At 37.8% G+C, this 27,195-nt stretch overlaps 1 protein-coding gene across 1 annotated transcript in view; it reads right to left on the bottom strand.

The window, feature by feature from the left end:
• Positions 1 to 27,195, bottom strand: part of LOC127626152 (receptor-type tyrosine-protein phosphatase gamma-like) — a 370,169-nt gene that overhangs the window by 60,788 nt on the left and 282,186 nt on the right. Inside the window, exons 7-9 of the mRNA XM_052101735.1 lie at positions 15,220 to 15,377; positions 8,434 to 8,626; positions 1,097 to 1,281 (exon numbers count right to left, since the gene is read on the bottom strand). Of these exons, the coding sequence (XP_051957695.1) occupies positions 1,097 to 1,281; positions 8,434 to 8,626; positions 15,220 to 15,377 (536 nt within the window). The remainder of the gene's footprint in view (positions 1 to 1,096; positions 1,282 to 8,433; positions 8,627 to 15,219; positions 15,378 to 27,195) is intronic.

Below are 27,195 nucleotides of genomic sequence, written 5' to 3'. Positions count from 1 at the left end.
ATGCAGCACCAACAAAAGTGCCTCAAGTAAGAAATCTATTTAAGTTTTTTTTATTGAAACCCATTTGGTTGTAAAGAGGACAGTCTCTAATTTCATTTGATATGTTGCATTAAAAAAATCTGTAAATTTTTTGCATGTCATAAACATAGGAGTATACTCGTACTGTAGAAAAAAACATGTTAGTTATTTTGAATAACTTTCATCATTAACACATCTGTTTGTCATTTTGATTCATTTTAATATACATTTAGTTATATTTTATATTGTTTACTCTGCAATAAGATTCTATTCATTGACATTAGTTGCAATGCATTCCTATATATTTACTGTGTAAATGGATTCATTCAAAAGCTGAAAAATGCTGCTTTCAGAGGATTTATATGGATTTAGGATGAAAATAAGGTGCATTTCAAACTGTTCTGAGAACAGTGAAGACAAATAGCACACTGGAGGTTAAGTCATTCACTAAATAGGGAGCATCCTATATCTTTCTATGCAGATAAGTGCTAAAATCCGACCAAAAGTTCAGTTTCAGAAAATCAGTTGAAATGTCTGTAACGTCTCAAAAACACGAATAACCAACATTACTAAAAACATAATAAAAACATTTTATGAAAATAATCTGACTGTCTATACTGCCCTACAAAGCAAAAAGGCAGTAACTACGCAGAGTGCAGAATGGATGTTACTGTACTCATGCTTTGTTTCACTAGGGCTTTTTGCAGTTACTGTACAAACGACTACCATTGATCTCCAAAATGACACACATTTGAGATAAGATGTTTTGTCACATAACAAAGGATGCCTTGAATGTCATGAAAATGATAATAACTAATTTTTGACCAAAAATGCAGTTACTGCCTTTTTGTTTTGTAAGGCAGTATAGCTGTCCACATATGTGGACATAATTGTTAGGAAAACCATTTGGTGCTACTAGTTACAAAAAAGGGAAATGGAAAAAGCAGTCACGCAGGGGTCTCGGGAGGTATGGAAGTTAAATATGTTGTGAATGCTATGCATATATATATTTTACAGATATATTTGTTGGGATCATAATATTATTAGATTTTGTGGTATGGCTGACCATGCTCCTCACCAGCTTCTGATCGCTCCCTTTGACGTATGTCTCCTCGTATGACTCATCGTTTTTGGTCCAGCTGTAGGAAATAAGGTAGCTGATGATGGGAGGATCATAGGTAGTCTCCGGACGAGACCATCGCACCACTAGAGCTGTCTTATTTATGTGCTGGACGTTCATGTTGATCGGAGCACTGCTGCATGCTGCATAAAAGAGAGAGAGAATGAAAATGCATGTTTTCTTCTTTGCCACCAATGTAACCTTGAGCTCCATTGGCGCCCTTAGAGCCCACAACCACTAGATGGCTCTATTAGACTACAGACTACATCTATTTCACTTTCACATGTCCTGAATTGTGTCATGCCCTCTGTAAATACCAGCAGCATCTAAGTTGCTGTTAATCTCCCCAGCAGAAGGTGTTTAATCACTGAGCGTGCCACAGTTTCTGGCGGCTGACAGCGTGTGTAGGGGTGAGCTTCTATTCACAGAGAAATCAGACAGAAAAAGCCCTAAATTTCCTTTCGTTTTGGTCCTAAAATGCACAAACACATTTGCAACTGAGACACACACACCCACACACACAAACGCTCCCTCCCACAACCACAGGGGAGCCATTACATCCAAAACAATGCTAATTAAACTGATTCCACAATCACTCCTCTAGCTGAAGCCTCTATTAGCTCTAATCATGAGAGAAGTAATAGTGACTACAGCCGTAATCATACTGCATGAAATATACAGTAATGGCTGCCCTGACGTTCATGCACAAGGCATGCATTTTTGATAATAGCAACAAAAGCATGGCAGTTACCTATCAGATTGAGAGCTTGTTCTTTAGGTAAGATCTCACTGTTATTTAGACAGTCTGCTCTGGTTTGAGTTTGGATGTTTGAAAATATTTTTTTCACATCCTAATGAAAAGGCTGTGTCCAATTGTGCATTCTATGCATGCTAAATAGTATAAAATGATTAGAATCAGGGCGTCCCCAGAGTACTTTGAAAATAGTATGCCAGAAGTGTCCAGGTGGTATACTATTTCTGTTAGATTTTGAAGTCTGCATCTGTGCAACTAATATTAACTACAATCATATGCACAACTGAAATAAAATGTATCAACACAATATAAAATGTACAGAACAAGTGGGTTTGTGGTTTTAAGCTGCAACTTTATGCCATGATAGTGCATCCCAATACACCTACACTGTCATACTACATACTCAGAAGTATGTTCTTCCTCAATACCAGTCAATTACACAATTCTCATAGTACAAGTATGAAAACTGGGATGCAGCATTGAAGGTAATGTAATGTGTGGGATCCTTAACCATGAACACATATAAGAACCACTTCCTCTTACCTCTTTGGTCTCATTCCTGGGTTGGGCTATCCCTACCCCTTGAATGTTTTTTATTAAATGTTTTGGCTTATTTGATTATTTATTCAGCAACCAATTAGAGTAAAGTATTATCAGCTATGGTTAACAAATATTACTAGATTCAAATCTGTAGAATTCCACAGTCTTTTCCCAAAATCAGTGCAGAAAATTGGCCTGATAACTTATTCTTCAGTAATATACATCACAACCCATCCCATATTTTTCTCTCACCCACAGAGAAATTCAGTCGCATGGGCCATTCGGGAGACCGTAGGTCTCTTATGAGATGCACAGAAAAGCAAAAAAAAGGCCATCTTTGGCCCTGCAGCTCTTTGACCATGGAGAGTGAGATTAATGGAGGGATATTGCAGGAAGGAGAGAAGGTGAGAGCAGAAGTCAAATTAGAGAGAAAGCGCGAACATTCCGTTAACCTTGAGCAGCCATTTTGAAGAGGCTGCCACATATGACCAGTTTAACTAAACGAGTGCAAATGTGTTAGCAGAAGCCACATGAATCTCAAAACATCTGCTCTACCTTGAAATATTTAATGCATTAAAGAAATAGTTCATTCAGAAACTGTATAACTGACTTTCTTTTGTGGAACACAACAGAACGTGTATGACATTGTCTTCTTCTGAACAGCAACAAAGATTTTTAGAAGAATATCTATTTAAATAGTTTTTTTTTACAATAAATCTCCCCTTTCACTTTCACATTCTTCTTCTTTTGTTTTTAGTTATTAGTTATTATTAGTGCGTATCGCCACTAACTGAGCGGGGACGGGAATTTATAGTAAATAAAGGACTTAAAGGAGCTGTAAGCAATTCTTTCATGGAAAGGTATGCAAAAAATTTACTTCTCCTTTAAAGATATTAATTAAATAATTGTCAGATAAGGTTGTTAAAAAAACAGTGCCCTCAACTGACAAATGTTATGAGTAACATGCCATAAATATGGCAGTAAGCCTCAATAATTTGCCGAATCTACAATACAATGAGAACACACAAAGTGATTGACAGGTCGAAAGCGTCAGAGACTGCGGACACATTTTGGTTTGCAGTTTACAGAGTCTAGAGCTGTCACAGAGTCTGGTGAGATATCTCACGACACTTCATTAATATCTTTCAGGGAATTTGGATTTTTTTTGCATACCTTTCCATGAAAAAAATTATTGCTTACAGCACCTTTAAATATTGATCTGTTTCTCACCCACACCTATTAAACCACTTCTGAAAATATGGATTTAACCACTGGTGTCATTTGGATTTTATGCTGCCTTTATATGGTTTTTGGACCTTCAAAGTTCTGGCCACCATTCACTTGCATTATATGGAGATATTCTTTTAAATATCTTTGTTTGTGTTCTGCAGATGAAAGAAAGTAATATGCATCTGGGATGGCATGAGGGTGAGTAATTGAGAGTTTTCATTTTTGGGTGAACTATCCCTTGAAAGTGAATGGGAACTGGGTCTGTCATGCTCCAATATGACAAAACCGATGGCGTTTTTGCATCATTGCCATCAAATGCTTTCATTTAGCATTTGTAGTACATTTTAGAGCTTCGACGAAGTGGAAAAGCAGGGTATAATGACTTAAATTATGGTCTATTCATCACACAATGAATGGCTTCAAAAGTCATGAAATTTAGTGAACGGTTTGTATGGATTACTGTTATGATGCTTTTCTATGATTTTGGAGATTTCCTTTTTTTAAATGGAAAAGAATCCATTCTTTTTCTTTCAGGCTATTTTCAAAACATTCACCTTTTGTGTTCCAAGCAGGAGAGAAAATCATATAGGTTTGGAAGAAGATGAGGGCAGAATATTTATTTTTGGATAAATGTTTCCAAAAATAAGATAAAACATTCAATTCAAAAAATTTTCTTTAACTATAATGATGAACAGGTGGTAAGTGCAGCATCAGAGTACTGCACTGTATTTTGTCTGTTGATCAAAGCGGTTCGGCTATTTCACCTACTGCGACGGAAAGTTCAGCTATCATCCAGCAGCACGTGTTTTGAATTAATCGAAGCTGACAAAACGTTCAGCTCCAGCCTGCAGGCACCATTTATATGCTTCTGTTTTCAGTCTATATCACACTATTACTCCACCCTTTTCATCCTTTTTTCATTATTCTGTCCTTTCTGTTCCCTTTTTATTCCTTGATGACAGTGCACAGCATCCACAATCAATTTTGCACGGCTCTGAAATTAACCAAGCAGCGATAAGAGAAGCTTCTAAGCATCTCTCTTCATATTACTGTATTATTTCCAAGCACCAAAATTAATTCTGTTTCTGATTCCAATTGCCCTGGAATTTATGTAGACGTTTATGCGTTCCGGCGCAATTCCAGCGTTCCAAATTACCTGGAGTTATTTGGACTGCCACTAACAACCATGTTGGCAGAGAGTTCTACTTGGAGTGAGAGTGATGTGGTCAGCAGCTGGTTGTAAGCAACCCGTTAGGGAAAGAAAACCCTTAGTGACAATAGCCTTAAAATAATTCCGAAGGGTTAGGGTTTCTTAGCTCTTAGAAAACTAGCATGTTTCTTCTACGGCCATTTTTGGCCCTTTGGACTTGTAGAAAATAAACCTCCTTAACCTTGTGCGAACCCATGTCCTCATATGAGGACATTGAATTTTGGCTTCCTTGTACCCTATACATAATTTAAATGCATTTAAATCAACCGTGCTTATATCAGTAGACTCTAGGCTTGCATTTAAGTGTTAAATGATCAAAGTATGACGTCACAAGACAGCACAAGAGCACGCCAATTTCAGTAAAATGCTTCTATGTGAGCAGGCCAAATAAAAGTGCATCTGGTAAGAAACCTCATTAGGTTTTTACATTAAAATCTATTTTTATCATCTAAAGTGCCAATTTCAAAATTGTATTGACTTATCATGAACCAGCACACTGTTAATCCCGATGTCCTTGTACGAGGACATTGTGACTTTATTTAATAAAAAACCCAAGACCTGTGGGTGTGGTCACCGTTGGGAATCAATAGCTGCATCAGAAAGCTTGACCATTACTTTGATTCAGAATTGATAAAGCTAATTTTAGATTTTTCAAATACTACAGCTCTGGCTACTACTGGTTTGTTAATAATGCAGAGAAAGAACTTTGAGATTTTGTTACCAAAGCAGAGAAAAGGTTTTAATAAAAAAATTGATATAAAAAGTTGACTTTGACCCACAGTCCTCATATGAGGACATACATTTTTAGGCAAACTATTGTTCTGTGGAATTGCTTCGTTTGCATGGTTATCGGAGCTACTTGTTACAAATTATAAATTGAAATGGAAAATGCACAAAGCAATCACATCTCAGGATGTTAAAACACGCTTTTGCAAACTCTCACTTCATTTAATTGTATTTTTATACTAACAATATCCATCAGTGGATATACATATATCCCAGGAGAATTGTCATTTTTGCAATTTTTTTTCCCGACTTGTCATTTTTCTAAAGCAACGAATGTTATTTCCACCACATCTTAAATCACCATTCATTTTGTGGTGAAAATGACAACGTGGAAATTAAATTTGAATAATTTTTGGAATAAAATTGCCGACAACTTTGTCTAGCTAAGGGTACTTTTAAAGCTATAATTTTATGCATCCAAAATACACACAATTTAAAAATATTAGATTTGTTTTGCATTCTTTGACTAAATTAAATTATGAAATGACGCAGAGTAAAAATATGTTCACAAGTGACTTTTGTGTTTTTTTCTATTTACTTTACTATTTGTATTATCATAGTTTTAATGTGTAGTTTTACATGGATTTTTATATTTTAAGATTGAAAGTCTGGGTCTTGGACAAGGGCAAAAACAATTGAAAAGTTACAAATAATTAAAAAATGAGCAAAAATATACAATGAATACATAGTAAATATGTTTAAGCATTACATTTAATGTTACCTTCATATACCAAAAAGAAAAAGTAGAAATCTGATAATTAATAAAGTTAATAAAAATAAAGATTTGTTTTTCGGTACGACAGTTACTTTGCCTCTCAATGTGAGAGCAGCTACAGTAAGATTGAAACAGAAAAAAATAGCCTACCTAGACTATTAACCAAGAGGTTCTCTTAGGCCGAACGCTTTCTGTCAAAGTCTGGCCTGACTGTGCCTCCTCTGATTGTCTGTCTGTCTCATCTGAGTGTTTGCTTGTGCTTGTTTTTGTCTCTCAATCCCTCTTGTGTCTTGCAGGTGCAGCGTTGAGTTTGCCAGCTCCAGTTGCCTTGGCAACGAACATTACCCCAATCAACAGATCATCTGCGGCACCTGTTCTCCCTATTACCTCTCCCTATATCAGCTCCCTTCGTGTTCAGTCCTGGGCTGAATTGTTTTGTTTATCTGTGAGTGCTGCCCGTCTGTTCCTTCAGTCTGCCAGTTTGCTATGGAGTCTTTGGTTGGTTCTAGTATTATACTAGTTCTGTTTTTAGATCACCTTTTCTCCATCGAGATCATTTTTGTTGGTACTTTAACTTTTCTTTAATAAAGCTATATTTTTGCCTCCATCTCTGCATCCTTCTCTGATACAATGGTGACACTCTCTGTCCATTTCTAACCATCCTAATTTCACTTGACCAAGGCTAACAGGATACTGCAGCCTTTAAGATCTGTATTTTTTGTAGTCTGATCTGCTTTTGAGCAGGGGAGAATGAGGGATTGTGCTTTGACCATGAATCATCTGAATTTATGAACCTCTGTGAGAACTGTAAATGAGAAGATCTACCGCAGTACAATGCCAATGCCAATCAATATCTGTTATAGCCCACAAGTTATTCCGCACAGTGCATTACTAAATGCTGAGGACAGAAACTAGTTTTTAGAATGAAGTCTTTGTGGGAGAAACCACCTTTGTCTGTATTGACAGTGAGTAAGGGATTGCATGTATACAGTGTATGTGTTATGTTGTTTGTCATGAGCTTAATTTAAGAACAAGTAAAGGGTGCATCCCAAAATTACATAAAAACCCAACATGTTTGTGTCTGTGTGGTGAAACCATTGCATCCAAAAAGCAACTATCTGAACCAAAGCAGCTGTTATATGGACTCCAGTTGAGGTAGTGTGTGAAACCATTCTGTAGTGTGCAGATGAAGGTAAGAAAGAAACAGAGTGTCCTTGAAAAGCTGCGGTCCTGTGCACTTCCTGCAAGCGCGGTTGTCACGCAGAGCAGAGAAATGAACGGGAAAATAGGCAAGTAAAGACAGAGCGTCTAATGACACGACTGTGGAGGATGGCACCATATGCCACCTACTCACCCTCATTACACACACACACACACTCGCAGACAATGACGCACACATGCACATTTGCACTTGCATTATGTGATGTATTATGCATAAGCACCAATTAGGGAAAATCTGAATCTACTGAAATATAAACGGTAATGCTTTACAAGGTTGTGTAGGTAACATTGGTTAATGTTAATTTTAACATGAACAAGCAATGAACACATTTTTTTACAGCATTTATTACTCCTGGTTAATATTCATTCCTACTAATAAATGTTTTACATTATAAGTTCAACTCCATGAAATGGCTTAATAAGCCATATAATAAGTTTATTTCCTGTGTTGATGTATTTCCTATTGAAACAGGAACATATGGGGCGGGACATATACATTTGTTTCTTTTTTTAATTAGCCAGTAGCCTTTAGCTTAAATCACAACCATGAACATTATTTTCCATTTTTCATTGCAAGTCAGAAGTACGTGGCATTTGGTGGAGGGGACATCCAAAAGTCATCAATATTATACATTTTAAATGTTAATTTTGTCAACTAACATACTCATAGAAATTGTCTAAAAGCCACAATATCAAATTCAATTCATGGGGTCTTTAAAAAGAGTCTAGAGTTTGTGAATTCATGATCCAAAATGTAAAATCTGTATTTACAAGCAACCAAAACTAGTTTTATAAACTGTCTGAGGAGGACCAATAAGCTGTAAGGAAAGCTTGCCCACCTTTGGATGCCTCGGTACCGTACGGGTTCCCTAGGCTGTCGGTCATGTCAGGCAGCCAAGCTTCTTTGACGGCGGATTTGAAAACCTCCCTGTTGTCCAGACTTTGGAGTGGGCGGAAGTTGTTGCGCAGGTATTCCACAGATTTAACATGGTCCTGCTGTTCTGTTGTGAAGATTGAGTAAAATGCCTCCAGCTGAGATACAAAGAGAGAGTGTTGAATTCAGTATGTTTTTATATCCATCTCTTATTTTTCATTAAGTCATCTTACCTTAGCTTACAGGCTGATGAGACCAAAAAACATGACCAAATGTCTTATTCTCCTCCGCCATGCCTCACTAACCTTCTGTCTCTTTCCCTCTCTTGCTTTCGGAAAACACTGAATGTTCAGAGCTGAAATTGCACATTGTCCTCCTTATATTATCCTAACTTTTCTGTGGAATGAATGTAAAAGCATATGATGGCAATAGCAAACCACTTATACCACCTAGATTGAAGGAGGCAGCGAGGAGTGCAATATGCATTTTTAGAGTTTATAGAATTTTGAATAGGTGGCATGTAGATTGAAAAAATACATAGGCTTTGTTCAGACAGGCAGCACATTTTTTCTTTTTTAGGAAACAGTTGTAACAAGTCCTAATAATAATAATACGAGCTGGCAAAATCATCTAAAATATTCTGAGTTGCCTCGTAAAATTCCTACAACATTTACTCCCATAGAGAAAAATAAACTAACCTAAAAGATTTTTCCAAGGTTTAACCCCAAACCTAAACATAACCATAAAGTCTAACTCTTTACCCAAACCCTAAACCTAACCAAGATTTTAACAGGAAATGGACTTGTGCACCATGGAAGAAAGAAAAACATTGGGGGTTTGAACGAGCATTCTTGAAAGTTTAAACCCTAACTTTAACACCAACCATAAACCTAACCATAAAGTCATTGTTGTGTACCATGGAAAAAATAAAACATTGGGGTTTGGAATGAGAAGAGGGAAGAGTATTCGGTCATTCGTATTGCATAATTAAATATGGAATGAGTATCCAAATTTGTTAATAGACATTTCCATTCTTAAAGGGATAGTTCATCCAAAAAGGTAGATGATTATCTCATCATTTACTCACCCTCATGCCATCCTAGATGTGCACGACGTTCTTTTTTCTGCAGAACAAAAAGATTTTTAAAAGAATATCTCAGCTCTGCTGGTTCATACAATGCAAGTGAATGGTGACCAGACCTTTCAAGCTCCAAAAATTACATAAAGGCAGCATAATAGACTCTGTTAAATCTATATCTTCAGAAGCGATATGATAGGTGTGGGTGAGCAACAGATCAATATTTAAAAGTTATATATCATAAATCCCCACTTTCACTTTCAAAATGTAAAAGAATATGAAAGTGAAAATTTATAGTAAAAACAAAGACTTACATATTGATCTGTTTCTCACCCACACCTATCATCTTGCTTCTGAAGATATGGATTTACACATGAGTCACATGATTTTTATGCTACCCTTTATGTGATTTGTGGAGCTTCAAATGTCTGGTCACCATTTACTTGCATTGTATGGACCTACAGAGCTGAGATATTCTTCTAAAAATCTTTGTTTGTGTTCTGCAGAAGGAAAAAAGTCACAAATCTGGGACTGCATGAGGGTGAGTAAATGAACAGGGAATTTTCATTTTTGGGTGAATTATCCCTTTCAGATAAAATGCTGGATAGGAGGCTAGCTAAAATAGTATGCCTGTATTGTATCAATTTGAAACTCTATTTATTGATTAGCTGGTCTCTATGGGAATTAAAGTTGTACCTTTTCATGTGAGCCAACTCATGCTATATCTTACGTTTTCGCCATCTTGTACGAAATGATTACGAGTTGTCAGAAGACTGTGCTGGCAAGGTCATGGAGCCAAAATGTAAATCTTTTTCCACCCACAATTTCCACACTGACAGCCGCTCAAATGTTGTTGGAGAAGTTTTCTCACATGATGCTTTAGTCATAATAACAACCGTTGTAGATGTACAGAATATTGATTACACTGTCTGAACAAACAGATCTGATCCATTGCAAAATCTGAATGTGGACAATCAGTCCTTAAATTCAGATATAAGAAAAGTCATAACAAAATCAAGGACAATCATAATTGGGTGCAGTGTGAACAAGCCATATTTTTCAAAATTGTGGTGAGAATTGACCTGTGCGACACTTCAAAGAAAATATGTATCATGTTTACCAACCATATTCGGAAGCAGTGGAATACACAAAGTATTTTGTGTGTTTGAGTGTGTGTGTGAAATGCAGACAAGAAAGAAACACAAGAACAGTCTGCACATCTGTGAATGTTTTATTATCTGCATGTTTCAGCATTCAAATAAGTCTGGGAATTCAAATGAGCGTGTGAGCATGCTTGGGATCTTAAGCATGCTTGCATCTGTGTGCATACACATACCATCACTCAAGTGAATATACAAACTCCCAAGAGCCACGACAGTGGAGGCTGATCTGGTCTCTGTCAAGTCCTGCATTTCTGCATGCTAAACAGGTGTATTATTGCAGACAGGTATAATATCATTCTTCTTCAAACTCAGTACACTAGCCCCTTTCTCACATACAGTCCCAGTACTTCACCTTTGAACTTTCTAGATTAATGCTACTAAAAGGAATGGCACATGTTGTGCTTGATCCGTGTACAAAACAAGTACCTACTCCTGAGTAGGAGCTAAAAAATTCTCAAGCAATGGCTAAGAGGAACACTATAGTTCATCATGTGCTAAAGAGATGGAAAGTAGTAGTTCCAAGTGAAAGCACCTAAAAAGGGTTTAGTTCCTGCACTACGAATGGGGCTATACTCTGAAAGTACAGGAATTCAGACCCAAGTTATATCTTTGTGACCTGTGTGACATCACATTTTGTGCTTCAGTGTTTCACACAGAGTCTAGTAGCATAAATATGAAGCTCTTAGATAATCTCATAATCACAATCCTCTTCTATTATTCACTCATATGCCAAAACCTGCTTCTAAACAGCTTTTTGGGAATGAGCTTAGGCCATGGCTACAAAAGCATGCCTCTTATTGTATTCAATTCTTAGCCCTGTAGTAATCTGGGATAGATGTGTGTGTGTGTGTGTGTACGTGTTTATGCAATGACTGAGCATTATGTGCAAGGTTAAGTAATCCCTTGTGAGAAATCACAGCAACAGGGTCATTCAGGGTTGCACATCTGTGTGTACTGTATATATGTGTCATTTCTAAAAACACATACTGAAGTCTGATGGTTGAGTAATCACTTATGGGTAACCACAGCAACAGGGCATTCTTGGGGCATATAGCAATGTGTGTGTGTGATATCGACCCCTGCTCCAGATGTTGCAAATGTAGTAGGCTGAGCATTGATCGGCTCTTAAAGTGCCTCAGAGCACTGTCTGTCATTCTCAGTGACCTACTTTAAGCTTTGATGAAGAACAAAGGGGCAAGAAAAGATGGAGAGTGAAGGACAACCGTCTCACTAATATCTGCCTCAGTGTTGTTTCCTTTTAAACAAAATCACCCCGAGACAAAAGGGAACAAAAGAACTTTAAGAGGTGTCAAATGAGAGCAGAAGGCTTCTGTGGGCTGCATTTACAGTTCTAAGGAAGAGGCTGTGTCTTTTTGTTAAAAGCTTGTTGTGCTTTGACCCTTACACATATCACTTCCTGTGCTTTTTATGTGGAGACAGAATCAGAATATCATCTGAATACTGTGGCGCTGACTCACACATCTGACAGAGCCCTGAAGGACAAAATCAGAGCTTTAGCTATTATAAAGTGAATCTTACACAGATGCGTAGAAAGCTGGCTACCTTTAATGTCATGTAAACGCTGTGTTCTTTTATTGCTAAAAATTCATAAATGATTTAAAGGAAAAGTGGGTCCTTTTTTAGAAGATAAAATGTCATCCCAGCTTATTAAGCAGAGAGTATACAATTTGTATTCTGATTTCCTTGAAAAGTGCCCCACGACCAGCACAGGACAGCAACATTGGCCAAACCCATTGTGTGAGTTTGGGGTGGGATAATCTGTTTATCAGACCAGTGGCAGATGAGGGGGCGGGTGTTCAGGAAACCTGTTTGAAAACAGCTTTTCTCATTTTTGCAATCCCATTTGGTGATGCAAGTGGCACAGAAATTACACACTGAACACAACAGTTTTTGATTTTTAAAACTGTATGACATTTTTTCTGCTCATGTTTCATAAATGTGTTCCAATGTTGTATTGTTGTGTACTTGAGTGTTGATTGCTAAGTCAATGAAGATGTCATACACAACAGTACGACATATTGAATAGATTGTACTTCCATCCCTCACAGCCTAATTTTCATATACATCAAATTAAATATGGCGTCTACTGTTGACTATGATCTATTTTCCTTTTTTCACATCTTATGGTTAGAAATCTTGAAATGACTTGAAATAACATGGAATCTTACATGGCTGGCTGAGGTTTACACAGATATCCTTTGATATTTTACATGTCACAGCAAAGCCTTAGTTTTCCTTTTCTTTTTAACACATGGTGAGATCAGAAGCCAAAGAGAGTCTTGGGAGTGGATCGGTTGTGCTGGGTTTATAAAAGAGAAGAACCTTCATAAACAGTCACTGTGTTCCCTGCCTTTACAACATAAACTATATTCCCAACTTCTCACGTTCCTCTACTTAGACATCTATTCAGACACAAGAGAATAAGTGAGGTCAGGCATTGATGTTAGGCAATGGGGCCTGGCTTGCAGTCGGCGTTCCAATTCATCTCAAAGGTGTTCAGTGGGGGTTAGGTCTGGGTCTTGAGCAGACAAGGCAAGTCTTCCACACTAGACACAGTAAACCATTTACTGATGGCTTCCTCTGAGAGTGTGACACTGAAAATGACTGAGCACTTGGACATGCTCCATTCTACCAGAGACCATTTAGCAGAGACGGGTCAGTTCTAATAAAATGAATGGGAGAAATTGGAACATCCAACAGTCAACAGTTGTCAAGCCAAGTCAAGCGCCTTTCACAACACATATCGTTTCAAAGCAGCTTTACAGAAGAGCAGGCATTAACAGAAGATGAGTCATCATTGTGTAATTAGATAAAATAGGATTTTGAATTGTGTTTAAAAATAAATAATTAAATAATAATTGTATTTATAACCCCAGTGAGCAAGCTAAAGGCGAAGGTGGCAAGGAACACAAAATTCCATAAGATGTTGATTAATGGAGAAAAATAACCTTGGGAGTAACCAGACTCACTGTGGGGGCCAGTTCCCCTCTGGCTAACATCATGAATATAATGTAAATATTACTTATGTATAGTGCAAGTCATGGCTTAAAATTATTAAACTAAGTAAGTGTTAAGGGTCAGTGTTTAAACATGAACTAGTTGTAGAAAGGAACTCCCACATTACAGGTAAAAGAGCCGATCAACTTTTCAATATATACATCGACTGTCAAAAAACTTGAGAACGCACATGAGTATTAGCTATACAAGCTGGGAAAATGTAGTTTGTTTTTTTTTGCATAATCTGAGGTAAAAAAGAACAGTTTATGATTCCAGTATTGTCAGATTTTACTGCTGAAATATGCTCTTTGATCGTAATCTTGACCAACCGTTTTTGAGATTTGGTAGTAGATAGGAGGCAGGGCTGGACTGGGAAGAGAAATCGGCCCGGGATTTTACATGGCAACTGGCCCAAAACTTGGGGTCCAAAGAGAGAAGACAAAAAACTAGAGAATTCCAAAGATGGCCACCAGTGGACTGACTTGCCAGAAAGACTTTGATTCCACGGAAATTGTTTGTCTTGGCCATATGCTTGTATGGCTGTATTTTGTGCACTTGTTAGCAATGGGTGTATCTAAAATAGCCAAACCCATTAAAAAGGGGTGTCCCCATACTTTTGGTCATATAGTATATTTAATATGTAATGGCTTAAAAATATGTTTTTTTCTCTTCAAATTTCAATGAGAGAAATCATCAAACTGCCATTGTCAAGTAGATTCAAAATGGGTCCAACTTTTGTCCAACAGTTACAAAACTGACTGCTGGGATTTGTTTTGAGTGATTGCACAAAAACTAATTGTTGAAATGGACAGTTTGAACAGACTCACAAACATTTTTGAAATCAGAGGAGCTATTAAAATATATCTGTCACAAAACTAGTCTGACAACATACTTTAGGAAAATTAATGGCATGGCACATTTAAACATTGCAAAATTTACAATATTGCTTTATTACATATATTGCCAATCACTGCAAATACATAATGAATATTCATATATAATATAATATTCAACTATTTTTCTATTTTAAACTCAAATTCATGCTACCTCCTTCATTTGCTTTCACTATTTTTACGTTTATAGTGGCATATTTTCCCTTTCTTGCTACCTAGCAAGCTTGGAAAAATGACAACTTCCTTTGACACAAGTCATGAAACAGCCTGAAGTTTCCATAAGATACAAAAAAGCGTATAATACACACTTGTGCTTTCTTTTAATTTGTATTTCTTATTCTGTTGCACTCTTGTACCAAACCCCAGGTGCTTCTGGTGAGCTGTCTAATAAATGTGAAACAATTCTATCCCTCAGACTTCTCAACTGGGTCAGCCACTCTGCATTATGGGAATTGTGATTTTGAGCTTAGCTTTGAATAAAGATGCATAATCAGATTCTGATGTTGCTCTGTATAATTCTGCATATGTCTTCAACTAAAATTAATGTTTTTTTTAACACATGACAAGCATGAATAACTTCAAAACATCTCTCTACTCACCTGTTTGTAGGAGAGAAACACAGGGCGACTGAAGACGATCCACTCCACAACTTTACTACAGGGAGGTGTGGTCAAAGAGCCGATGTAACGGTAGTAACTCCCGATGGAGGATGGTAGCAGATCCCTCAGTACAAAAGGCTCCAGAAATGTTTCTTTCTCTAAAATACAGAGACATGTTGAATTAGAAACAGAGATCTGGGAAAACAAGCAAATTTCTGGATAATCCTGACAGGGCTAAATTGAGACCAAAAGCATAACTACAGTGTTCTAAGTTGTTCTGGGTGGTTCTTATTGTGTTGCTTTCCAGTTGTTAGGGTGTTTGGGGTGGTTGTTCGGGTTTTGTTAGGTAGTTGCTTACAGCCACATTCAGAAGAGTCCACCACTAAGGCTATGATATTTTGGTCCCTTGATATGGCCCCTGGCTCCTTCAGTGTTAGTCTATGGAATTGTTTTGTTTGTATAATCATCTACCAAGCAAAAATGGGAAGCACGATGTCTTAGAAAAGTAAGAATTTGGCAAAAAAATCCCTAACCCTAGGATGAGCGATAGTGATACTTGCCTTAGCCAGTACCAGTAACTATTAGGGCTGTTAATCGATTACTAATAAAATTAATTATGTGATATGCTGATTAATTAATCAAATAAATAGCAATGAGTAACATATTTCAATATTTGTGAAAAAGGGATCCCAAATAAAGACAATGAAAAATATTATAAAATAAATCATTTTAAATATGTATTAAATATAAAAATTCAGATGAGGCAAAAGCATTACATTGTGGCAGATGAGAAAAGAATTGATTAAACAATACAAAAATTGCCTTCAGAAGTTATACTGTACTGTAATGTTGGCTTATTTCCATATAATTGAACATAAGCCTATCACTGGCCTATAGTCCACTGCGATTCGTTTAACAATTGAGTTGATCAATCTGTCTGATGTTCTCACAGGAGTCGTCCTTGAATTCCATCTGTACACATGTGCCAGACTGATTGAAACAAAGCTTGCCTAAAATAGATTGTTGTGTCTGTTGTCAGTCCAAAAGAGGACATGTGCCAGACTAGACGTTCAATCTATGGATAAATTATGCGTTTTAAAGCCGTTCAATCCTCGAGAGGACACAATCCGCAGATTTCTACCCATAATCCTCCTCTGATTGAAACGCTTATCAGTTCCATCCAACAATGCCTGCCCAACATATGGCTGGCCTGGCTACATGATAAAACGAGCAGCACTACATTATAGAGCTTTCCACTTGAGTATTTATTATTTAGATTTCCAAACACAAAATTTTTCCCTGAAATCAAGATAAACAGATGCAGGAACCTGATTGGTTTGATGTGGAGCTAAGATGACGCACGAAGAATACAAACGATAGTGTATCTTGCCAACCAATGACCCATTTTCCAAATATAAAATTGGGAATCTTGCTCAAAGGAGCTTAGCATGCAAAAGCACAGCATAAACAGCATGCAATTTGGAAATACATTAGCGGGAATTTCGGCATCTTTGATTATTTTACAGAATGAAAGTGAATGCACACCGCGGACAAAAAAAAAATGCCATGTTAACATGATATTTCCTGTCATAGCCACGCTTGTGCAATTCCAGCCATTAGAAATTAACTGCCAATCAGTGTGGCAAGGGCCGGGTCAATTGAGACTTCAAAGCATTCCTAAAAGAATGATTTAATGGACTTGTAATACATTCTGTAGAGAAAAGGAAAAATTATTTCACTGATTTGATTTATGCATCCTAGAGAAGGGACGCTTGGTTGTGTGAACAATACTCGATGACTGGTGTGGCGCGCAAGGAGACAAACATGAACTCAAAAAAAAGAGATGCCACTACCAATCCCAGCAGGCTTCAGAGGTGTTGCAAACTGATAGCGGCCTCATTATCACTGGCTCAGAGACAGAGAGAGCACAAAATTAACTGAAACACACTCATTTATATGCAGGGTGGACACCTAGTGTGTAAATGGATACACTAACATGCCTTGTGTTGTGTGTATATCGAAGTTAAGGTTGAATGAATGGTAATCCCCTGAAGGATGGGCTGGGAATGTAGAACTAGAGAGGGAGAGAAGCTTTCGCTATGCCTCAGTGGCATAGTAATGGATGGCAAAGAGCGCTCTACTGTCACACACACACACATTGCCACAGGGCAAACACTCTCCAGTCACACATCCGTGTCTGAACCCAGCAAGCCACTGTCTTTCAATGCCACACACAGTCCCGCCACCAAATGTCCATCACAACTTTACACCAACTGCCACACAACAAGAGAACATGAATACTCAGTATAGCAGTGAGGTTATTTTGATCCAATTCTGTGGCACGGCTGTTAAAATCAACAAGGAATCAAACTCTACTATATTTACTTTCATTTACAGGTATAGTTTACCAAAAAATTATTCATTTACTCACCCTCATGCCATCCCAGATGTGTATGACTGAACACAAACAAAGATTTTTAGAAAACTATATTAGCTCTGTAGGTCCTCATAATGCAAGTGAATGGTGACCAAAAATTTGTAATTTTAACATTAACAGCATCGTCTCGGAACTCTAGCTCCTCTCTTTCCCCCAATGTGGCTCTGGCTGCTCCTTTATCTCCCTTCAGCTCTTATTGTAACAAAAAAAAACAGCTGTCAGAGATAATTTACCCATGTGTCAATCCTTAACACTCTCGTCTCCCTAATTCGCTCTCCATTCACAGCTCTACCACGCCCCCACGTGGTCCAAATAGAGGGTTAAGGCTCGTCCCAGGAGGTAGGACCAAAAGGTTAGGACCACCCACTTGATGGCCAGAAAAAAATATTTATTGTTTATCCTTTTGAAAAACCAATCCTCTAATAGATATCAAACAACTGCAAACACAAGTTTAATCAAAAAATTTATATTTTTGTCAAATATATGTGTGGCACAATTATTGGCACCCTTTTATTCAAAACTTTGTGCAACCTCCCTTTGCCAAGATAACAGCTCCCAAACAACTTGATGTGATGTAGGTGATGTCTGATTGTAGTTTTGGAGTCTTTCTGACCCCAAGACCCAACTAATCTCTGCTGTTTTCCGGCTGTGATCCTCGGAGACTTTTTGGCCACTCGAACCATCCTCCTCACCGTGGAGACAATACAAACACAAGTCTTCTTCCAGGCCGATTCCTAACATCTCCAGTTGATTGGAACTTCTTAATTATTGCCCCGAAGGTGGAAATGGGTATTTTCAATGATTTAGCTATTTTCTTATAGCCACTTCCAATTTTTCAAATCTCAACAACCTTTTGCCGCACATCATAACTTTATTTTTTGTTTTACACATTGTGATAGATGACTAAGGGAATTTGGCTTGTCTATTACCTCATATTTCCACCCCTGAAACAGGAAGTAATGATTTCACCAGTCACCCAGGTGTAATAAAAATGTAAAATATGAATGGGAACATACTTCAGATATATATTTTACACATTCAAATTTCTAAGGGTGACATTTTTTTATTTAAATACACACCCCCTTCAATTAGTTTACTTCAAGTAAAGATCAGATTTTTGTAAATATTTTGAATCAAATGGAGAAACAACATCATTTTTTTTTCAGTCTTCTTTGCTTATGTTTAACAAGGCTGCCAATATATTTGGCCAAAACTGTATATTAAACCACTGGAGTCAAATAGATTACTTTTATGCTGTCTTTAAATGCAAATATTGTTTGTGTTCAGCGGAAGAAAGAAAGTCATACATATCTGGGATGGCATAAGGGTGAGTAAATTATGAGAGAATTACATTTTTTGGGTAAACTATCCCTTTGATGCATGTTGCTGGATACCTTATTTCAAAGATAAATAAATGTTTGTCTTCGTAATCTTTCATGATTATGTATTAACTTGCTCTGCTTCTGTAATGACTTTCCATTTCTGCAAAAATCGTGAAGCTCTCTTATTTATTCAAACGTTGGTCTCAGCATCAAGTTAGTTTCAACTTACACACATTACCCCACCCCCTCAAAACACCTCGTTCCATTCTGAAATGCAACTCCTATTTTTCACAATACAATAAATTCCCTTAGGATAAAATCAAGCCCTGCTTTATATGCCAACTTCTCTGAATATCCTGTTTCACTCTGAAATACCAGATTTTTCATGTTGACTTTAAACAAGATTTTAGATTAAAAGGAACATGTTCTACACCAGTGGGTTTTCAACCTTTTTACCCCAAGGCCCCCTATATCGTCCAAGACAATATTCGAAGAGCCCTATCGCCCAGAAACTCATGATTCATTTTGTGATAATAAAAGTTTCAGGAAATATTAGTTTATATGCAGGCTTATATCTTCATTTTTAGCATTTTATGTGTGGTTATGTGGGCGTGGCCAAGCGACATTTGTAGAGAGCGAGGCCGGGAGAGTAAGAGCTGTAAGGATTGACACCTGTGGGAAATCACCTTTAACAGCTGTTTTGTGATGAAGTGAGAGCTGGAGGGGGTTAAAACAGCAAACCAGACTGCCAGAGGGCAGATAAAGAGACACACACAGAAGAGTGTTCTGTGTTGTGATGAAAAGAAAACATTGTTGTGTTAGATGCGAAAGTGTGTCAAATAAAAGACTTGCGTTGAACATTTACCCGGCCCTCAATTCTTCCTTGAGAAGAGAACATGAGATTTGTGACAGTGGTTCTAAAACCAGGGAATTTGGAGGATGTTACACCGTCATGGAGTCCTTGCCCTTTGCCAAGCTGATCAAGACCCTCGCCAGCATCCACCAACTCAACATCAAGCTCTGCTTGAGCTGCGCCAGGAACAGGAGCAGCGATGCTGGTCATCCTTCAAGCTCAAGCAGAGGACCGGCAGGACCTATGGAGCATAATACCCCAAGGGGCTTCCATTGTTGCGACCTCAGCCAGCGCACCCGCCATGACCCACTTCAAGCTTGCCAAGTTGGGGCCAGAGGACAACCCGGAGGCATTCGTGGAGCTGTTTGAGCATGCAGCAGAAGCAGCGGGATGGCCAGAGTCTCAGTGGGTAGCCCAACAACTACCCGTCGCAAACCTCCTGGGGTATCAGGACTTGAAACATGCCATTTTGCAATATGGATTCTAAACTTGCTATTGCAATAGTCTCTTGTAGTGAGACTTGGAAATTGGTTGATCAGTCTCGGATGGACACAGAGAATGTTGGTTGATCTGTTATTCTCTCTCTCTGTTAAGCAGAGACTTGGCTCTTTGGATTGTTTGTATTCTGTTACATCTACCACTCAGGCCAGAGATTCAGAATGTTGATTATTATTCTGTTATTGCTCCCAAACTCAAACAGCCGGGAACTCAGAATGGAGAAGTGTTATAGAAGTGTATCCTGTTAACGGCTCTCTGGACAGAGACTAAAGACAATGGTGTGGCTGATTGTAAGGATGCTTTATACCTTCCTGATGAAAAGGAGATTTCAGTTTGGCACTTCATGTTTCAGGTTTATGATTGTCATCTGGTTCAATTGTTCACCACATTAGTTTTGCTTGGCCACGTATAATAAATTGTACTTGGCCGCATGAAATACTGACAGCAAACCCAACACCAGCAGTATTAAACTCTAATCAGACCTAATTTGTCACCACCATTGATTTTAAAATGGAGCGTTCACCTTCATGAGAGATTCATTACAGCCTGTTTTACGCCAGGTGAAAGAACAAAAGCTTACATGTCTGAATTAAACATTTGCAAGTTACATGTTCCCAGGGGCCAGTGTAAAGCACATGGATGTGTCTCCTTGGCCCAAACTCCATTGTTATCTGTTTAAAGCAAATGCACTCATGTTCACACTGGGCCATTTTTACAGAGTGAATGCTGTCTTGTAATATGCGGTGAAGCATTTGCATGGCATGCCTGCTTCTAATGTGCAGTTAAATATTAAGAGAAATTATCATAGAAGCCAACTGGATGATCGCTTAACAAGACAGGAATACACTTCTGCCAGCCTAAGAGCTTAAAATACATATATGTACAACTGCTCCCCTGATGAATCATGGATGTGTGCCTTTTTAGTGCCTTTTGACTGCCAAAACTATAGAACACTGTAAAACAAGCTCATGCCATTCAAACATTTACACAAATTTTCTATTTTAACAGAATAGTTACAAAGAAGTGAAAATTCTGTCATCATTAACTCTCATGCATGGGTAATGATGATGTTTTAACCCATATGACATTCTTTCTTCCATGGAAAAACCAAAAGAAGTTTAACTAAATGTTCACTATACTCTGTGCCATACAATAAAAGTGAATGGTGACCAGAGGTTGTCAAGATCCAAAAATAACCAAAAACACCAGAAATCTCTTAAAAGAAATTACAGTTGGCTAATGAACAATATTCCAAATCTTCTAAAATCATATGATAGCTTTGTATGAGGAAAATATATGAATATAAGTCATTATTCAATGATAATCTACTCCCATCAATGACGCCAAACATGATTGGTTCTTATGTGCCTCCTTCTAAACCAATTGCAATGCACTAAAAAACAAACAAATGAGACTTAAGACAGATGGTATGATTTTCAGTAAATAACAACTTGAATTTCAGTCTGTTTTGCACACAAAGCTATTTTCTAAAGTCAAGAACATTCTGCCTAATATTTCCTTTTGTGTTCCACAGAAAAAAAGTAAATCATACAGGTTTAGAACGATATGGGAATGAGTAAATGAGGAATTTAAATTTTTTGGTGAACTTTCCCTTTAAGTGGATTCAGGGGAAACGGACTGAGTGCATTTGAGTCACAAATCGTTCAGTCCAGCTTCCTGTGTTTAGTGCATGCGTGCACTGGGAGGTGAAGAGGGTGAAATGATAGATGTCTGTGTACTGACAGCAGAGACGCAGCTCTGTCTGAATCTGTGCAGACCCCCTGCTCTTAACTGTCTGGTATAAGGACAGAGAACACAGCCCTGTGCCACCTCCTGCCGAGAACACACACACACAACCCTTCTGAGCAAACAAGATCAACACGCTCCAGCAAACAGGCCACACTAGCCTGACTGATGCGAAGACAATGAGTTAAAAAGATGAACAAATTGGGCTCCTTTTTTTATTTTATTTATGCTGCTTACAAAGACAAGCATCATTATGGATTTGAAAATTCTGTCATAATTTACTCACCCTTATGTAATTCTAAACCATCATGACTTAATTTCTTATGTGGAACACAAAAGGTTTAAATGGATATCACGGTTCGTCTTTTCCAAACAATGGCAGCAGATAATCATCTATTTTAAAGATAAAAAAATGCCCTAAAAGTATAATAAAATAGTCCAAGTGACTCGTGTGTAATACTCCAAGTCTTCTGCAGACATACTTTTGCGTATGTTCACGCGAGAACTTAATGTTTATAGCACAAAAAAATGCAAGTTCTTACGTTGTATTTGGGCTTGTTTTAATCAGGAGCATCTGCTTTAAGTAATCGTGTGTAACGTTTTTCATATTCTGTTTATGCGTCATAACAAAACGTGACAAATAAGCCATGTCTGTTTATAACATATGTAAATCTGTATGCTTTCCTTACAAAAAAAATTGATTTGTGAAGCAAAATGCTAGTTATATTTTATTAATTTATATTAATGACTGTCAATCAAATTCTGATACATGCAACCCTATTTGCTATGCACTAATTATTCAGTTCACTAACTGAATGTTTTTCCAAAAGGTGTGATGAAACATCATTTTGTGGGGATGCGTGTAACCACTGCCTTTTAAAGTAAATGGTGGACAGAATTTTTAAACTAGCTGCATAGTACTCAGAATATTCTACTTCAAATGCTACTACTGTATCTATGACTCAGGTTTTCATCTGTTTGTGTATAAGCATATGTGTTAATGGTTTGCGTGAGTTTGCCCGGCCAACATCAATTAAAATAAATCACTTTAGACTATAAGTCACAGGACTTTTTGGATGTCACACTACATTTTTGGGTTGTTTCACCAAAACTTATCGTATGTCTTCAGAATACTTGGAATATGACATAGGAGCTGAATGGACTACTTTTATGATACTTTTGGGTACTTTTTTAAGCTTTAAAGTGAGGCATTATCCACTGCCATTATATTGAATAGGCAGCCTGTGGTATTAATTAAAACATCCTTTTATGTTAGACATCATAGGTCATACATGTTTGGAACAACATTAGGGTGGGTTAAGTATGACATCTTAATTTTTGGGTGAACTAATCCTTTACATTTCTGTGTGTAACTCTGTTTGTGGTACTTGTGGACTTGTGATTTTCGCCTGACTTCTGACAAAACAGGTGAAAAAATCCTGTAGACTTACATTGAGAGGGACTTGAGCCATATCTAGGGACCAAAATATCACAGACACTTGGAAGTGGGCTCTTTTGACTTGGTCCAGTAAGCAACCACCTAGAAATGTCCAAGCAACCAACACCTTAGCATCATGGCGGTGACTTTTGCATGTGAAAGCACCACTACTTTTTGCTTGTAATAAACGTCAAAATCTTTCACCATCGTTCAGATATATAGTCATCATTATCTTGGTCGTCTGGCAGCAGGTAGAAGCAGAACTATTTTCCGTCTTGATAAATCACTTAGAATGGGCGCCGTTTAAAGCAAGTGCTATTATTACACAACATCAGAGTTGATCTTTTTGTCAAAATGGAACCGTGATGCTTTTAGTACAATTGTTGCTTGGATTACACCACGTCTTTGCCCTTCTCTCTCTCTCTCTCTCTCTCTCTCTCTCTCTCACTCTCTCACTTATTTACTCGCTCATTTACTCGCTCGCTCACATTCTATGACTGTCTCAGTGGGCAGCAAAAAATCGCAGACCAGTAATTAAAATCAAAGCCTCGACATGCCTTTAAACTTTGTTTGGACACATTGAGAGATGCTCCTGACATGACAGAAAAGCAGGCAGAACAAGAGTATATTAACTAAGAAACTCAAAATGATGTCAATTTACTCTGTCTAAATCATGGACAGTCAAGCCTGCTTTATCTCAATATTCTTTAATATACATCAGTTCACGCTGGGAGCAGCTGGAGGTGTCTGTATCTGTCCAGAACTCTTAACATCTAGAAGGAACACTGTGAATTATGCAATGATGACCTTTATGGGGTAAACTTTTGAAAATTCTACACCAAATTTTCGTGGCATAATCTATCAAGGTTTGTCTTACATAACCCAAATTGCCTTTTGGCGCCTATCACAGTTAATCAAATGTTGGTCTCAGCGTCATGTTAGTTTCAATTTACATTGTAATCCAAGGTGCTTTAAAGAACACCATTTTTACTACTCTGGTACATGTTCAAAAATCATTGTATTGCAATTGTCCAAAAAACCATGGTAGTTCCTTAGAAAATAAAATCAGTATTGGTGTGGTCATGGTATCAGTTGGTAATACTTTGAAATATATAACAATACTGAAAAAAAACTTTTATCATATATCATGGTATTGACCTAGAATTCCTTTATAATAATAATATGGAATAATTTGGTAATACCATAATACATGTCCAAATAAACTTGGTTTTACCATGGTACGTGTCCTAAAAATAGGGTGACCAGATTCCTGCTTGTGGAAAACGGGACAGCCAACCTCCCAGCAAAAATGAAATTAACATATCCTTACCTAGGCGCAGATCAATGCGAATTAGAGAGTGCATCCACATCTGTAAATGTTGTCTCCTTGTTTGTTTTGCTGGCAGCAATTTTTCTCAGAGCGTGCTTGTTTTTAAGAGTTTATTGTAATATGCAGAGCAGTCCAGTCCAGTCCAAAATTAAAACGAACAAAAAGCATTGCCTTAATGACTGTTACACTGAGTCGTGATTTATCCGGCTGCGTTCATCAATGAGAACAAATGCTCCACAGATGCAGAGGTCCCAGGCAGGCATAAAACAAAGTCCATGACATTGGCTAAGACTCGAAGTTGATGGTCTTGCTCTCCAGCTCACAAACAATATCTGTCTCAGACACGCCATCTTGTTCAAGTTCCACTCAGTGATGCGACGAGTGACAATGTTTTTTGCGCAAGCCCAGTCATCAAACAGCGTGGTTTTGTCAATCAAACTGAGTCTTTCCACTTTGGGATGTCTCTCAGTAGGGCCCACTCAAGTTTTTCTGTGTTCTCCAATGAGCGGCTCCAGTTTTGGAGGCAATTCACAGATGCTGAATAAAAGTTTCTCACTGCACAAAAGAAATCATCCACTCACATGTCTCCAGCTTCAACCAGGGCATCCAACTGCTTTTTAATGTCAGAGGCTATGAATGATTCCTTCAGCCTGGCCTGGAAGACTTTTCTCAGGTCATTAATGTGCACAGACACGTCTGTGGCTGATATGTGGTCTTGCCGTGATCTCCAGTGCACGGTTAAAAGGGTCTGTTTACTGGAGTGAAAAGCCAATCCAAAGTTTAGCGCTAGGATCGCTGAAATAATGTATTTTCTTGAGAAAGAAAATATGCAAGCAGACCGCTGAAAATGTGTGGTATTCTTTCAAGAGCTGCACCAAGAGAGAGGAAACATGTAATGCCATGCTGTAATAATTTCTGATGGTCCAGCTGCACAAAAGCATTGCATTATGTTGCATATGACAGCTTCTGATTTGGTGCGGGCAGAAGAAGATTAGACTGCTGAGAATCTTTTTTAAAAATGTAAACTCTTTTTGAAGATTCTTATTAAATGTACATGCACGCTTCCTTGACATTTTTCAACCGCAATTTCATCTGTGTGCCCTTTCAAACTGACTCTTCAATCAGTTCACTAACTGGACGTCTATTGATATGTGATTGTGACTGGATAGTTTAATCCAATCATGTACTTCAAAAAACACGGTGTGATTTTATTGGCTTTACAAGCTATATCCGTGGTCACCTTTGATCAGAATACTCATGTGACTGAGAAAGCTGCATAGGCGAAGTTGGGACTCTAGAAAAAGTGCTTAAAATACGGGACTGTCCCGGGAAAAACGGGATGTCTGGCCACCCTACCAATCACGGTACCAGAGATGTACCTCCAAAATCGCATTTATTATAAATTACACACACTCCCCTCAAAGCTCTAAACAAATGACACGTGATAAATGAAGTGTTTGTGTGGTGGGTGTTTGTATTTTTCTCCAGCCTGTGTACATGACAGGTATATTTATAATGAATATTTATATAGAGTAATAAACAAACACTGATGACACACACCCTAAAATGTATGGTTTAGCACAGAGCACATGTTCTGCTCAACAAAGCCCTGCTTTCTCACCCAGATCTCCTTGACTCAATACCATCATCATATCATCATGCTGTTAGTCACCGGCCACAGAGGTCATCGGTGTACGTCCTGTCAAAACTCAATAAAATCTTTACAAACACACTGACTAACAGCAGACGAGTTTCTTTAGTTTATTCCACAATATAAGACCCACTGGACCCCTTTGATGTGGTCTGAGATATTATTTGGATGAGTAACATGAATTAGTGTTTTTCCTGCAATTAAACTTTTTCGGTGGCTGCCCAAGTGAAATTCTGGGCAGCCGATGCAAATATAATGATATTCTTTTCATGTTTGTTACTATATACTGTATGTACTCTATATGTATGTACTATAATTTATTTTTTAGAAAGGTTGCTACATTGATCTAATCATAGCAATGAGGAGCCATCCATGGCCTTAACTATGCTTATGTAATTCCCAATAATTATAAATGGAAGTCCATAAAGGGCTTTAAAGTCAGGACCTCCATGACTTAAGGACAATGGACACATTTTATAAATCAAAGTTTTCCTCCAGGGTATTATACGTGTCTCAATCAGCTCCCTAGTTCAGTAGTCAGGGCACTGATCAGTGAGTCGGCCATTTTTAGGGCTGCCTTATTCGCAAAATCATTCCAGTGCACTGAAAATTTGCTCCCTAAAAAATTCTACAATGCACCATTAAAACCATGGAGCATCATTGCTCACTATGTTCCCTTACCAGAAATGTTGTCATGTCTT

The sequence above is a fragment of the Xyrauchen texanus genome, chromosome 32 (assembly GCF_025860055.1).
Source record: "Xyrauchen texanus isolate HMW12.3.18 chromosome 32, RBS_HiC_50CHRs, whole genome shotgun sequence".
NCBI classification, from domain to species: domain Eukaryota; kingdom Metazoa; phylum Chordata; class Actinopteri; order Cypriniformes; family Catostomidae; genus Xyrauchen; species Xyrauchen texanus.
Note: the sequence above shows the minus strand (reverse complement) of the source record. Positions and strands in the feature narration are given on the sequence as shown.